The 17036-nt window shown below is 41.4% G+C and overlaps 1 protein-coding gene across 3 annotated transcripts in view; it reads left to right on the top strand.

Moving 5' to 3' along the window:
* MAPKAP1 (MAPK associated protein 1) overlaps nt 1-17036 on the top strand; it is a 453100-nt gene that overhangs the window by 138325 nt on the left and 297739 nt on the right. The window contains exons 1-3 of one of the 3 annotated variants that reach the window (XM_030207423.1): nt 3568-3628; nt 5482-5513; nt 14755-14927. In XM_030207423.1, the coding sequence (XP_030063283.1) occupies nt 3613-3628; nt 5482-5513; nt 14755-14927 (221 nt within the window). In that variant the 5' untranslated portion in view covers nt 3568-3612. Of the gene's footprint in view, nt 1-3567; nt 3629-5481; nt 5514-14754; nt 14928-17036 lie in introns of those variants that run through there. The other 2 variants (XM_030207420.1, XM_030207421.1) reach the window with 2 other exon arrangements.

The raw sequence follows: 17036 nt of genomic DNA, 5'->3' as shown, positions 1-17036 counted from the left end.
TTTCATTTAGTGCAATATATTCTAACTCTCCTATCTTATTTCTTAGGCTTCTGGCATTCGCATATAATCATTTCAAACTATGCTTGTTGTTCCCATTTACATCTTGCTCAGCAGTTGACAGTGTTAATTTGCAGTCTTTTGTTTGCTTTTTATTTAAAGACACACAGAGGTGTATTTTCAAAGCGCTTAGACTTACAAAGTTCCATAGATCACTATGGAAGTTTTGTAAGTTGAAATACTTTGAAAATAAGCCTCCTGGTCTACTATGGTCCCTATTGCAACCTCACTATCATGATACCCTAAGCGTACCCTATCTTCCCTGTTTTGGTGATATCTTTGAAAAATACCTTGTTCTGAACCATGCACTTTTGAACGACTGTTGGCTGTCCCCCAGGTTCTAGTTTAAAAGCTGCTGTATCTTCTTTTTAAATGCAGATGCCAGCAGCCTGGTCCCACCCTGGTTAAGGCGGCGCCCATCATTCTGGAATAGGCTCCCCCTTCTCCAGAATGTTTGCCCAGTTGCTTACAAATCTAAAACCCTACTCCCTGCACCATTGCCTCATCCACGTATTGAGACTCCAGAGCTCTGTCTGTCTTGGGTCCTGTGCGTGGAACGGGGAGCACTTCTGAAAATGCTACCCTAGCGGTTCTGGATCCCGCTATCTGTTGGTGTTCCCTAGGGATCTGTCCTTGGACCCCTTCTTTTCTCATTCTACACCTCTTCCCTGGGCTCCCTGATCTCATCTCACGGTTTCCAGTATCATCTCTATGCTGATGACACGCAATTGTATCTCTCCACACCAGACATCACCGCTGAGACCCAGGCTAAGGTATCAGCCTGCTTATCCGACATTGCTGCCTGGATGTCCAACCGCCACCTGAAACTGAACATGTCCAAGACCAAGCTCATCGTCTTTCCACCAAAACCCACTTCTCCTCTTCCTCCACTTTCTATCTCAGTTGATAACACCCTCATCCTCCCCGTCTCATCTGCCCGCAACCTTGGAGTCATCTTTGACTCCTCCCTCTCCTTCTCTGTGCATATCCAGCAGATAGCCAAGACCTGTCGCTTCTTCCTCTGTAACATCAGCAAAATTTGCCCTTTTCTCTCTGAACACACCACCCGAACTCTCGTCCACGCTCTCATTACCTCTCGCCTTGACTACTGCAACTTACTCCTCACCGGCCTCCCACTTAGCCACCTATCCCCTCTTCAATCTGTTCAGAACTCTGCTGCACGTCTTATATTCCGCCAGAACTGATATACTCATATCACCCCTCTCCTCAGGTCACTTCACTGGCTTCCAATCAGATACCGCATTCAGTTCAAGCTTCTCCTTCTTACTTACAAATGTACTCAGTCTGCTGCCCCTCACTACCTCTCTACCCTCATCTCCCCTTACGTTCTAGCCCGAAACCTCCGTTCACAGGACAAATCCCTCTTCTCATTACCCTTCTCCACCACCGCCAACTCCAGGCTCCGCTCATTCTGCCTCGCCTCACCCTATGCTTGGATCAACCTCCCCGAGTCCTTACGCCAAGCCCCCTCCCTGCCCATCTTCAAGTCTTTGCTTAAAGCCCACCTCTTCAATGCTGCATTCGGCACCTAACTCTTACCTTTCAGGAATACCAGACTGCCCAATTTGACTGCCCCTATCGGTCTGGCTGCTCACGCGTTCTTTAGATTGTAAGCTCTTTGAGCAGGGATTGTCCTTCTATGTTAAATTGTACAGCACTGCGTAACCCTAGTAGCGCTTTAGAAATGTTAAGTAGTAGTAGTAGTAGTAGTATTTGAGCTTTGTACTTAAGAGCCTACATGTGGCTTCCAGAACCTGTCTCTCACATTTTCCTATGTCATAGGTACCCACATATACCAAGACAGCTGGCTCGTCCCCAGCACTGTCTAAAATCCAGTTTAGGTGATGCGTTCCATTGCATAGCATAACCAGTTACATACCAACTTTGGAGTTTTTTTATGTGTTTATTTTTGTTTAATGGATGTTTATTCTGCACACACCTGGAGTATGGACTTTGTTTTCTCCTATATTTTAGAACAGGCTCTATTTTGGCAGATTCTGTTCTAAAATACTAGTGAAACTTGAGACACACTGGACCTGCACCTCTTGATTCCTATTTTACAACCTGTCTAAAATGGGGGTGCACATTTACATGGATTAACAACTAATAGTAATGGTTCTTTAGAACATTACCAAACACACTGTGAATCTCATGTGCACACTTGCAAGCCACTGCGTCTATAAGCATATACGTTGTTTTAGAGATGAGAGGGAAAAACCTCATACTACTGTGGCTTGACTCGGTTACTTCAACCAGATAAACAGCAAACAGCTCTAAGCCCTCAGTGAAAAAGTAATCATTGGCACAAAAACCTCTCACAAAACTTCTTCAGTGATACAATAATTAATCAAAACCACTTATCTTTACTGTGTTTTTTCTCTCACTCTAAAACAACATATATGCGCATAGACGCAGTGACTTGTAAGTGTGCACATGAGATTCACAGTGTGTTTGGTTGTATAACTGATTTAATAGTGAATCAGATCTATTGTGGTTACACCCGCGTGATCTTTAGAACATTAACCTCTGTGAATAATATTGGTGGATCTGTTGCTGAAATGAAATGTGTCCCGTCTGGAGGTTTAGTGCTTCTCTGCCGTGCACTGTATAATTAACTGGTACATCAGGAGGGGGGCTGGAATAAAACATGAGCATGTTAATTCAGCCTGGAGCTGATGTGGTAGTGATCATTGCAATGCAGATAAAGCATTTCTCATAACTGCCTTTGCCTACTGGAGCCTTTGAAACATCTGGACCTTTAATTGAAGAATAGTATGGGGATAGTGCAGTGCAGTGCAGCTGTTCTAAGTGAAGGCAACAATTTAGATTTCAGAAGTGTAATTGATAAAAATATGTTTTATTTACATTGCACTGAAATATTCATGCTGTGGTCAGGCTGCGTAAGGCAGGAAATGGCTGGGTTAAATTTGTATGAACAATGACAGTATAAATAAGATAAATTGGAAATTAACTGCATGTTTGTATTGAGGTCTATATTAGATTCTTCTAAATATAATTTGTTAAATTCTCAAATTCAAAATCTGTATTGAAGGGCGCAAGCTAATCTTATTTGTGCAAAGACTACATTAGAGATGAAATACTTGATTATGGATTGTTTCTGTCTTTCATGTAATATTGCATGTTTAAAATACCTTCTTATCTGCCATTCCAGTCACCACAGCAGATAAGTTAAAGATGTTAAAAAGGGTAGCAGTAGGTAACTTTGAGACCTTGGACCCTCCATATAAATTGTTGTGGTACTGAGTGCAGGATTCTGATCTGTCATTGATCAATTTGTTGACTTTACAAATCTGAGTTGGGTTTTTTTTTTAATTGGGGTACTTTTAGAATTCTTCAGGGTTCTAGGTTGTCTAAAAATATATTTTATTTTCTGTTTAATTCAACCTTATTTTTTTTAATGCTTATTAGGGGGATGGTTGAAAGGTCATTGATGATGATGAGATTTGTATCTTAAATTCATTTCTTGCCATTCCTGCCAGCAGATTAGGATCCTAGAAATTTTTGGATCCTTTCATGTGCATTATAGACTACTAGTAAAAAAGGCCCGTTTCTGACACACATGAAACGGGCGCTAGCAAGGTTTTCCTCGGAGTGTGTATGTTTGGGAGAATGTATGTGAGAGTGACTGTTTGAGAGTCAGAGTGAAAGTGTGAGAGAGAGAGTGAGTCTGGGTGTGAGTGTGTTTATGAGAGAGTGTGTGTGTGAGAATGAGAGTGTGTGCAAGTGTGTATGTGAGACACAGTGTGAGAGAGAGTGTGTGTGTGTGGGCGAGAGAGAGAGTGTGTGTGAGACAGATTCTCTGTGAGAGTGAGTGTATGAGACCAAGTGAGTGTGTGAGTGACTGTGTGGCACATAGAGAGTGAATGTGATACAGTGTGAGACAGAGTGTGTGAGAGTGAGAGTCAGAAAGACATTGTATATGAGAGAGAGAGTGTGAGTCCTGCCCTCCCAATCCATGCCCATCTGTCCCCTGTCCCCTCCATTCATCCTTTTCCAGCAATTCCCCTCTCTCCCTGAGCCCTGCCCTCCCAATCCATGCCCATCCATGCTCCTCTGTCACCTGTCCCCTCCATTCATCCCTATCCAGCAATTCCCCTCTCTCCCTGAGGCCTGCCCTGCAATCCATATCCATCCATGCCCATCTGTCCCCTCCATTCATCCCTATCCAGCAATTTCCCTCTCTCCCTGAGCCCTGCCCTCCCAATCCATGCCCATCCATGCTCCTCTGTCCCCTGCCCCCTCCATTCATCCCTTTCCAGCAATTCCCCTCTCTCCCTGAGCCCTGCCCTCCCAATCCATGCCCATCCATGTTCCTCTGTCACCTGCCCCCTCCATTCATCCCTATCCAGCAATTCCCCTTTCTCCCTGAGCCCTGCCCTGCAATCCATATCCATCCATGCCCATCTGTCCCCTCCATTCATCCCTATCCAGCAATTCCTCTCTCCCTGAGTCCTGCCCTTCCAATCCATGCCCATCCATGCTCCTCTGTCACCTGGCCCCTCCATTCATCCCTATCCAGCAATTCCCCTCTCTCCCTGAGGCCTGCCCTGCAATCCATATCCATACATGCCCATCTGTCCCCTCCATTCATCCCTATCCAGCAATTCCCCTCTCTCCCTGAGTCCTGCCCTCCCAATCCATGCCCATCCATGCTCCTCTGTCCCCTGCCCCCTCCATTCATCCCTTTCCAGCAATTCCCCTCTCTCCCTGAGCCCTGCCCTCCCAATCCATGCCCATCCCTGTTCCTCTGTCCCCTGCCGCCTCCATTCATCCTTTTCCAGCAAGTTCCCTCTCTCCCTTCCATGACCCCCCCCCCCCTCGCATCCATGCTCCTCGCTCTCCCATGTCCCAGCCTGGCCCGCCCTCTTCTCCCCCTCCCTTCGCATCCATGCCCCCCCCCCTTCGCATCCATGCTGTCGTTTCTCCCCTGTCCTCCCGCTCCCATTGTTCTACTTTACTGGCCACCTCTTCTCTCCCCCCAACATCCCTTTTTGTTTTTTTTCTTCTTTTTAAATTTACCTCCGTGACGGTTCCAGCAGCGAAGCGTCAGGGAAGGAGGCGGTGCTCCCGACGTCTAGCTTTCCCTTCACTGTGTTCGCCTTCTTTTGACGTCATCCTTGACGTCAGAAGAAGGCGGAACACAGCGAAGGGAAGGCTAGACGTCGGGAGCGCCGCCTCCTTCCCTGACGCTTCGCTGCCGGATTTGTTTGTTGTTTTTTTTCCGCCCTCGACGTCATGACTTTTGACGCGAGGGCGGGGCAGAGACGGCTGTTGGTTTGAAGGCTTCACACCACGAATCCACAACCCTTCAGCCTGGGAGTGACGTCAGATGGCTTCAGAACGTTGTCCTCAGAACGTTGAGGGTGCGTTTTATTATATTAGATTTGTCAGCTTTGGGTTTAATCCCATTCAAGGTATAACTAGGATTTATCATTGGATTTTATGTATTTTAGCTTGTTGTGTCTTGTGTTTTCATTTGTTCATTGTTGTGAGATCTTGTTGTACCTCACTCAGACTGTAGATGATGTTTATTAGAAATTTTTTTAAAGTAAAAATAAATTAAATGTGCGTTAGCTTTGATTTGACTCATTTTACGATCCACCTTCCTCAAGCACAAAGAGGTTATGATTGGAACTATATCAAGCAATAGGGAAAATTAAGCTGTTTACAAAAGCAGATTTTAATTTTTTTTAGTATTTATATGCATCCACATCCAAGCATCTTTTAACAAAGCACTGTATTGGTGTGAGCGAGGGTTGGGTGCAGAACCTTAACAGACACAGCCACTCAGAGGGCTGAAGATAAAACAAAACTTATTATTATACAAGAGGTTACAGCCTGTTGTTTCACAGGTGTGATGAAATGAGAACAAAACAATCTCTTGAATTCAAGGATAATCACCCTATTTATGGCCTGTCTCTGACTGGACCACAATGTGCACCAGTCTTCTTCAAGATAAATCAAAACCAGGCTTGTCTGTGGCTGGCCTGTAGGATTAGAATTTCCACCAGGTTCCAAGAAAAAACTTGGCCTACCTAAATCAAGCTCTTGCTTACACATATGTAGTAAAAAAGCTTATGATGGAGAGCTGCTCTTGTCTTCCCTGGGTCTCTCTAGCTTAGCTGTGCTTTGGGATCATGCCCTCCTTACTCTACCCTCACTGAACCATGCCCTCTCCACTCTGTATTACAGTATTTAATATGGCTCTGTGAGGGAGTTTTATTAAGAAGGACAAATAACTTCCTATACACTCTCAAGCACATTTTACATGATTTACAAAACAATAAATAATTTTTTTTCCATTTTAAAATAATAATATTTCTTGAGGAGAGGTATACAGGTAGAGCAGAGTCACCTTCAACTGTGACTCCTCTATTGTACTGTCCAGCTCTGACTCCTACTGTATATAGTAAATCTAAGAGGTTTGATTACAGAAACATAGGATATTGTTTTGTGTATAAAATTATAGACCACAAAATATATTTATTTGAAGTATAAACAAAGAGACTGAACAAAAAAATGCTGTGAAAAGAAAATATACGGTGGCAGGGAGGCCAGCAACCAGTTTCCCGTGGAGCGCTGATTCTGCACAAAAATGTTGACTTCTGTAAGGCTGTGGAATTCAGCACTCCACAGTCTTGCAGAATTCCAGCAGGAGTATTAGCTGGGAGTTTCTTAAAGGCTGATTAAACTTCAGATGATTGGGAAAAGTTGTTATAACTATCATCTCTTAGCTACCGTTACTGTTTAAAAGCACATGAATTCTGAAATAATTGTTGGAAGCTTATTACTGAATTAATGGAATGTGATAATCTCCTTCAATGGGTTTCGCCTCCCCAACTCCCATATGTGAAACATGCAAATTAAATGTCTGCAAATTCTTGGCAAATTTTGCTGATTACAAGAGAGAATTTATTTGTCCGTTATTATATTGTAGAATGATACACAAATGCCTCAAGGATTTTAATTTAATTTTGAAGGTAAACATACATACGTTTTTGAAGCTCGTATGAAATAAGTTGATTACCTAAGAATAAAATTAACCTTTACCTTTGGACTCAACAGAGATAATATTTTGTATATATTCATAAGACTTGCATTAGCAAAACACTTCATAGTCTGCTTAAAATTATATTATTAGAACATAAGAGTGAGAATGCAGAGCCAGATGCCTCATAGTGAGTTACGGCTTCAGACGCACCAAGACTCTCTCCAAGCAAACTCTGCGAAGGATCTCTGACTCTCCTGCGATATGGGGAAAAGGAGAGGCAAAGTGCGGGATATTCTCTCTACCCCAACTGGGTCTTACCTCCGGCAGCAACTGATGTTGGAGCAGTTTGGGATGACGACTGGTCCCAGGCAAGCCTCCTCTCCTGCTATCAGCGCTGATGTTTCTGAGTTGGCCAGCAGTGTAAACGGGGTTTCTTTGAGCTCCGTTCAGCGTGTGGCTCCCCCACAGCCAAGAGGGATAGATACGGAGGCGGGTCCTGCAACTCGGACTCCAGATGGGAACGCGAATGAGCAGGGAGGGAACCTGCCTACGTCGACAGAAACGCCTATGACTGGCTTGATGGAAGAGCGAATTTCCCCACAAACTATGTCTTCACAAATTGTGAATACGTTGAACCAGATTCTGAGCGCTCCCCCTCCTGCTTCTGTTCTGGGGACTCTGGTTAAACCTGCCGTAGTGACAGTGGAGTCACTCTGGGATTTGACTTTTACATTACATTCCTCTTTGCAACAAATAACTGCTAAAAATACTGCTGAAATAAAGGCACTGTCTGAAGCAGTCCTCTTGCAGGCACAGACAACTGCCCAACAAACCTCTGAGGTAAAACAATTAGGGGAAAAATTACAAACATTAGAAACTCTGGGGCAAGTCTCAATAAGGGATAGAAATTTTATCTTTCGTCATTTAGAATATTTGGAAAATCAATCTAGAAAACTTAATTTGAAACTAACTAATTTTCCTAGATCCCCTTTAATATCCTCAATAGATATGGTAAAGAAATACTTGGTAGAAATATTAGGGATTCCAAGTGATTCACTGCCTCCTATAATTCGGGCACAGTATTTACAAAGTAACAGAAAATTGGATGGTGGAATTTCTCAACCACAAACAGGAGACGTCATGAACTTGACATCATTGTTAGAATCTTCTTTGGAAGTTATCACTCAGAGAACTACTGTGGTGGTTTCATCTCTGAGCACTCTACCAGAACCCTTATCCACACCCTTATCACCTCTCGCCTAGATTACTGCAACCTGCTTCTCACCGACCTCCCACTTAGCCATCTCTCTCCTCTTCAATCAGTCCAAAACTCTGCTGCGCGACTCATTTTCTGCCAAAGTCGCTCTGCCCACATTAGCCCTCTCCTCAATTCACTTCACTGGCTCCCTATCCGTTTCCGCATTCAGTTCAAAGTTCTCTTACTGACCTATAAATGCATTCACGCTGCCACTCTACCTCTCCACTCTTGTCTCTCCCTACGCCCCCCCCTCGGGTACTCCGTTCTGTTGATAAATCTCTCTTATCTGTCCCCTTCTCCTCTACTGCTAATTCCAGACTCCGTTCCTTTTATCTTGCTGCACCTCACGCCTGGAATAGACTTCCCGAGCCTGTACGTCTGGCCCCCTCTTTGGCCGTTTTCAAGTCCAAACTTAAATCCCACCTCTTTACCACTGTTTTGACTCCTAATCACTACTCACTTGTCCTGTCCTTTTATCCTCACCTCTTTATTCCCTTACCCTTAATTGTTCTGTCTGTCTTATCTAGATTGTAAGCACTTTGAGCAGGGACTGTCGTTTTGTGTTTGGTGTACAGCGCTGCTTATGCCTTATAGCGCTATAGAAATGATAAGTAGTAGTGGTTTCTTTTGCTCTGGGGATGGATCGAGATGCTGTCTTGAAACTTTCCTTCAGACATTTGGACTCGCTGTTTTTAGGATCTAAAATAAGAATTTATTCTGATCTCTCTAGAGAAATCCAGAAAAGGCGCAGGGCCTTTTTGGCCTTGCACCCAAGGACTTTAGCCCTTGGGCCTAATTTTGTACTTAAATTTCCTTGCATTTGCCAAATATTGTTTCAATCTAAGCAATTTCAATTCTTTGATCCTAAACAGTTATTTTTGTTAACTAAAGAGGGTGTTAATGTAACTGTTAACTAACAGATAGCACACTGATAGGCTTGGTGGGAAGTAGTAACTAATTTTTTAATTTCTAATCGTTTTTATTACTACTTGATTTTTCTTTTTTTTCCTTTTCTTGGATCAAAATTGCCCCAGTATAATGGTCAAATGTGAAATATTTATTTCAGCTTAATTGTTAATATGGATAATCGATTTAAGTTGTTATTTTCAAATTTCTTAATCATCTCTTTTTGAGTTGTATAATCTATAAATGAATAAAAATAAAAAAAATTTAAAAAAAGAACATAAGAGCATCAGAATAGTCATACTGGGTCAGATCAATGGTCCATCTAGCCCAGTACCCTGCTTCTAACAGTGGCAGATCCAGGTCACAAATACCTGGCTGAAACCCAATTAATAGCAACATTCCATGCTACCAATCCTGGGGCAAGCAGTGGCTTCCCCATGTTCATCTGAATAACAGAATATGGAATTTTCCTCCAGGAACTTGTCCAAACCTTTTTTAAACCCAGATATGTTTGTATGTTGACCCCCAAGTGGATCCTAGCATGAGGTAACTATGATTTGGATTATCCTTCCCAATGTGCATCACTTTTCATTTGCCCACTTAAATTTCATCTTCCATTTGGATGCCCAGCCTTCCAATTTCCTAAGGTGTTCCTACAATTTTTCACAGTTTGCATGTGTTTTTGACAACTTTGAATAGTTTTGTGTCATCTGCAAATATATTCACCTCACTTGTCATCCTGATTTCTAGATTACAGTAATAGTACGTATTGTCAGATCTTTCATCTCTACATATAGGAATGAGTGTGAAGACCTTGGTTCTAGATCATATTCTAGTTTCACTGTTGATATTCTGGATACATACATAAAGGTGTGTGATTCAGTTCATGTCGCCAAGTGATGAAGATCCAAAATTTTGAAAAATTCTCACGTATTTGCTGTAAAAGCAGTAACTGAAGTCATGGGAGAAGTCCAGAGATTTCTTAGTAGTTAAGAAGTGCAGATAAAATCAGAGATCAGTTGGGGTATGTGGCATTGTAGTAGGCAGTCAAAATAGATCTGGTTTGTCTTTACCTTTGTATTGTAAGTCTCCGTTCCTCTTCATATCTGTTAGTGTTATTGCTGTAGGTGCTGAGTCTTAAGCAACAACAGTGATTTGATATTCATTTTATTTGAGGCAAAACCTCATTTGATTAAACATATTTGAAATTCAAATAGAATACATGTCAACTCCTTAAAGTTAAATGAAGACCGTATTATCGAAGAGGTAAAAAAAAAATAGGATAAAAATATGTATCCTGAAGGTAGGCTTTGGTTCCAATATTATATTTACCTGAGAATTGTAAGGCCCAAAATACCTTCCAGGCATTAACTGTAAATATTCCTAATTTGACTATGGGATTTGCTAGAGTTGAAAGAAACTTTGGTTTTTGTTTTAGCATCGCCATCTCTTTTCCATTTGGCTTAGCGTGGAGGGCTCCTGAGGCACACAATTGTTGCAAAAGCGCACATTGGTAAAGGCCGTTAGAAGTATTAATGTCAGAAGTTCAGGTTGGTCTCGTGGTTTCAAGATTTAAATTTTGAAAACTGCAAGACCAACATGAACTTCTGGCATCGCGTGGCTCAAGCTTACAGATAGCCGAATTGTGCGGGGAAGCAGGAATTCCGCTGAGCTTCTGTAGTTGGAGCCAAGTGAGGGAGATGCATTGAGCAAAGTCCTGTCCCTGACACAGCAGGACCACTTCCAGCCTGGCTCGAAGTATGAAAGCTACTGCAGGAGCTGAGGTGTCTGCTTGTATACAGTGGGGAGTGATAGCTATTTATAATTTTCTCATATGATGCCAGCTGACCAGGGAATGTACTGATGTGTTGTGAGAGTGGGAATCAAAGGTGAGGATGGTTTGTGGTATGTAATGTCATCTGTGAAGAAGTTCCTTATGAATCCATGTCATTTTGGCTTTAATGCAGTGGTTCCCAAACCTGGTCCTGGAGGCACTCCAGCCAGTCAGATTTTCAGGATATCCACAATGAATATTTATGAGAGAGATTTGCATTCAGTGAAGGCAGTGTATGCAAATCTCTCATGAATTTTCATTGTGGATATCCTGAAAACCTGACTGGCAGGGGTGCCTCCAGGACCAGGTTTAAGAACCGTCGCTTTAATGTGAATGTGAGGGTTTGGGAGAAGGTACTAGTTCTATGCATGGAAAAAGAACAGGAAGAGATCCCCATGTTTTTTAACCATAAGCCACAGTTCTCTCAAAAAATGTTTTTAGGCTTTCTTGGTGTAATTTTATAAACACTTTTTGTATGTGAAACCAAGCTGGGGAGACGGGGACGAGAGAGAGAATAGGTGTTCTCAGAGAGTGTGCATGAATGTGTGATTCCTAGAAAGAGTGAGCGAGCGAGCATGCATGTGCATGTGTTTTGGCCCTCCGAATGTTAGAGTATAAAATGTGGCCCCCAATAGAAAAAGGTTGCACAAGCCTGGTTTATAGTATGAACTGCATCCGTCACAAACTTTGTATGTTTATTTGTTTAAAGGAATAGTGACACTTTCTTCATTGCTTATTGGTTTTATGTAACTGGTAAGGTCTTTCCTATCTAAATATGGAGTTCCTTACTTTGTGTTATGTTATTTGTTTTTATTTATTGTAAATTGCTAAGACCTGCCAAAGCTAGGTGATATAGCTTTAATAAACTAAACTAGTCACCCAAAGTTGCCTTGTATTGGAGCAAACTAGCAAAACACTGCAAGTTGTACCACAATCATTCCTGACGAATCCTAGAAAAAAAGGAAATGTTTTAAGTTGGAGTAAAAAGAAACATGTATGTTGCATAAAATCTCCCAATAGGGTAATATATAATGGTAATATTTTGGCCAAGGAGACAAATGGATCCATTTAGATTAATCTAAACACAGGTATATATGTTTGATAAACCAAATCTGATTTTTATTCTTTTTTTAATAAAATGTAGGCATCTAATCATATCTTTCTTGTTTTAAAAGCTTAATTGCAATGAGAGGTGTAATTCTCAGAAAATTAACAAGATATAGGGGTGTGTTTACTAAGGTGCGTTATCATTTTTAACACGCCTTGAAAGTTAAGGAGTGTTAAATGCTAACGCACCTATACATCTCTATGGGCGCATTAGCGTTTAACGCGTGCTAACACACCTTTAGCACACCTTAGTAAACATAGGCGATAGTTTGCTAATTTTATTCCAAACTTCATTTATCAGAATGTATAGTGTGTCCTGTGACAAGCTAATAGAAAGTTTTGCCAGATCAACGTTGCCATAAATATAGTATGGATCAAAATACAAATTGGGTTAATTTAACATAAGTACATAAGTATAGCCACACTGGGACAGACCAAAGGTCTATCAAGCCCAGCATCCTGTTTCCAACAGTGGCCAATCCAGGTCACAAATACCTGGCAAGATCTCAAAAAAGTTCAGTACATTTTTTTGCTGCTTATCCCAGAAATAGCAGTGAATTTTCCCCAAGTCAATTTAATAATGGTCTATTGACTTTTCCTTTAGGAAGCCGTCCAGACCTATTTAAAACTCTGCTAAGCTAATTGCCTTTACCACATTCTCTGGCAACGAATTCCAGAGTTTAATTACACATTGACTGAAGAAAACTTTTCTCAGATTCGTATTAAATTTACTACTTTGTAGCTTCATCGCATGCCCCCTAGTCCTAGTATTTTTGGAAAGAGTAAACAAACGATTCATGTCTATCTGTTCCACTCCACTCATTATTTTATAGACCTTTATCATATCTCCCCTCAGCCGTCTTTTCTCCAAGCTGAAGAGCCCTAGACGCTTCTACCTTTGCTCTTAGGGAAGTCGTCCCATCCCCTTTATCATTTTCATTGCCCTTCTCTGTACCTTTTCTAATTCCACTATATCTTTTTTTGAGATACGGCGACCAGAATTGAACACAATATTCAAGGTGCGGTCACACCATGGACCGATTCAAAGGCATTATAACGTCCTCACTTTTGTTTTCCATTCCTTTCTTAATAATACCTAACATTCTATTTGCCTTCTTAGCTGCCGCAGCACGCTGAGCAGAAGGTTTCAGCGTATCATCAACGCCGCCACCGAGATCCCTTTCTTGGTCGGTGACTCCTAACGTGGAACCTTCCATTATGTAGCTATAATTCGGGTTCCTCTTTCCCACATGCAGCACTTTGCACCTGTTCACATTAAACGTCATCTGTCATTTAGACACCCAGTCTCCCAGTCTCGTAAGGTCCTCTTGTAATTTTTCACAATCCTCTCGCGATTTAACAACTTTGAACAACTTTGTGTCGTCAGCAAATTTAATTACCTCACTAGTTACTCCCATCTCTAGATCATTTATAAATATGTTAAAAAAACAGCAGTCCTATTACAGACCCCTGGGGAACCCCACTATCTACCCTTCCCCATTGAGAATACTGACCATTTTCTCTGTTTTCTTTCCTTTAACCAGTTTTTATTCCACAATAGGACAGTACTACCTCCTGTCCCATGACTCTCCAATTTCTTCTGGAGTCTTTTATGTGGTTCTTTGTCAAACGCCTTTTGAAATTCCAGATACACAATATCAACCGGCTGGCCTTTATCCACATGTTTGTTCACCCCTTCAAAGAAATGTAATAGATTGGTGAGGCAAGATTTCCCTTTACTAAATCCATGTTGGCTTTATCTCATCAATCCATGCTTTTGAATATACTCTGTGATTTTATTCTTTATAATAGTCTCTACCATTTTGCCCAGCACTGACGTCAGGCTCACCAGTCTGTAATTTCCCAGATCCCCTCTGGAAGCTTTTTAAAATATCGGCGTTACATGGGCTACCCTCCAGTCTTCCGGTACCACACTTGATTTTAAAGATAAATTACATATTACTAACAATAGTTGCGCCAGTTCGTTTTTCAATTCTATCAGTGCTCTGTTACGTCTCGCAGATTTATTAGGGACTATTAAGCAAACTCCAAATGGAAAAGCCCCTGGCCCAGAATGACATAGAATTTTATACAACATCTGTTGATAAGTTTGATTCACTCTTTTTGAGTGTGGCTAATTATTCTTTATCTTCTGGAGTACTATGAATAAAAGATGCCCTGAAACTTTAAAGCTTTCATGTATTTCATTCATTCTATGAGGGGCAAAAAAGCTCTTGAAACTTCTGTGGGAATTCATATCCTGTAGATTCATCTGATGTCTTAGTCATTTTGACCAATTCAGAATCTTGGCTACAATTTACCATGATACGGGTAATGATAATACTTCTCAAAGGAAATGGACAATATGATAGAAACATTCAAATACAAAATAGGCACCAATAGTGTATAAAAAGGTGCTATTTGCTTTAGAAAGAGAAGACACAAACAAGAAGTCATGATAGTAAGCTGAAAGGATATAATCTTTGCACAAATGTGAGAGAACAGAAATATTGTCTGTTTTTTTATTTGTAATGTTTTAACAAAATCTGTTTGTTCCCAGGTCACGTAGGTACAACGGCTACAAAGAAAATCGACGTCTACCTCTCAATGCAGACAAGCCAAGACAAACTACTGCCGATGACAGTGGTGACAATAGCTAACGCCAAGGTGCATGATCTGATCGGGCTCATCTGCTGGCAGTATACCAGCGAAGGACGGGAACCCAAACTCAAGTAATTCACATCACATTCTGTTATGTTCTGTTGATTGAAAAGCAGTAGTTCCTACGTTCTGGGTAGGATCCATTCAACTACCTTCTTACTGTGTTCCTCCTCTTTTCAGTTTTATGGTTCATTTTATCAAGAGATATTTTGCTTGTAACTTATTTTAGGGGGCAAATGCAAAGTGAGTGCTTTATGATATAGCCACTCCCTTTCGCATTTATGTTGGGGGCAATCATAACTGGTCCCAACTTGCAAGATACCCATATTGAATATGCATGAAGTAGATTTGCATATACTGGGTCTCCAAATGATACCATTCTGCTGTTCTCCTCAGAGTGATTATGTGTGTACCCATGTGATGGCTGAGAGCAGGGCTGGCCCAAGGGTGTCTGATGCCCTAGGCAAACCTTCTGCCATGCCCCCTCCAGGGGTGGCTCAAGGTCTTCTCGTCTACTTTGGCCAGCAACCCTCTTTCCCCTCTTTGTATCCCCGGGTGACCAGCATGTCCCCTTCCCCTCTACCCCCTCCAAGTCCAGTATCTCTGCTTTTCCCCTTCTCTTCCTGTTTCCCTTTTGCTACAGCCACCCTACCTCTTCCCTGCTTTTCCAAAGGTTCTCAGCGCTAGTGCAGGACCCTTCAGTAGATTTCTATGGTCAAGGCTCACATCCCCCAATAGGAAATGCATTTGGGTAGGACAGGACATGGCAGCACTAAGTACCTTTGGGGTGGCAAGAAAGAGCTGTGGCAGTAGCAGCAGGAAAAAGGGAAGTGGGAAAGATGAGATACCATTCTACTGCTGCCCTAAAATGTTACTGTCTTAGTCCGCCTAGTGGTGGGGCTAGCAGTGGCAGACAGCCAAAGTTTTGATGTATTGGGATGTTGGTTAAAGTTTCCAGTGGAGACCAGTGCAGCCATACTGTGATCTATGCAGAACTGTAATTATAAGAGTGGTTGAGCAGGAAGAGGTTTCATATATCAAGGATCTAATTTTTATAAATGCTTTTTTTTTTAGCATAAATGCAAGTTCACAAGCATAAAATGACATTTACATAATGACACCTGCACACTTGTTCAGGAAAAGATTGGTGAAGTGCTAGAAGAGTCTTGATTTATAGATATACTTGCAAACATTTACACCTGCTTTCAAGCAGGTGTAAATGTCCACAACTTTATTTTAGCTACAATTTCTGCAGCTTTTGTGTGGCATTGTTATAAAGACATATAGATATATAGATATCATTATAGAATAGGACCAAAATAGGTGTCAACCTCGACTTGTTATAAAAGTACCTTCTTAACTACTATTTTCACCTCAGGAGTGAAATTGGAGCCTGAAAAAAGAAAGGGCACAGATGGACTGTGGCTTACCGGGTAGCTCCATGTCTAGGAGGATAAGCTGAGCCAGTCCATTTTATACATGGAGATATAGTCCTCCTCTGGAAATTCAATTTGCAAATCAGAACTGCCTCTCTATACATGCAGAAAGGGTAAAACCAGGACTGTCTTAGCTTGGCCACCTGGACAGGAAGCTGTCTGATCATTCAACCTTTTAATGATTTAATTTATTCTAGCTACTCAGGAGATTATTTAACAATAAATGAATGAAATAGATATTTATTTTGTCATGTGTATAAATGTATCACACTTTCTACGCTTACCTCTGTATCTGCTCTTACATCTATTAAACTGCATAATGATAAATTTATCACCCCAGTCCAGAGCTATATAATTCTGGAAATGAATCATGTTGGCTTCAGGTGTCTGATATAACCATAATATGAATCATACAATTTTCTGGTGGTGGTGAAATAATATGGTATATTTATATCTCTCACCTAATTTTCTTACCTTTTCTTACTGTCCCACTGTCTAACACAAATGCTTCAGGCTTGAAATTATTTGTAGCATTTGAAGGAGTACCTTTATGAAAGATTGAAGAGCAGACAGCACTTGGGGAAAATACAGATGGCAGTATTTCAATAGCATAGTCACAATATGTTTTATTTTTAATGTTATTTTACATCTGCCCTGATGTAACTGGAAATACTCAACATGAAATATCACAGTTTTCCATAAAAAAGTGAGTAGAAATGGAAGATTTGACTTATAGCTAGGAAC

The sequence above is a fragment of the Microcaecilia unicolor genome, chromosome 6 (assembly GCF_901765095.1).
Source record: "Microcaecilia unicolor chromosome 6, aMicUni1.1, whole genome shotgun sequence".
NCBI classification, from domain to species: domain Eukaryota; kingdom Metazoa; phylum Chordata; class Amphibia; order Gymnophiona; family Siphonopidae; genus Microcaecilia; species Microcaecilia unicolor.
Note: the sequence above shows the minus strand (reverse complement) of the source record. Positions and strands in the feature narration are given on the sequence as shown.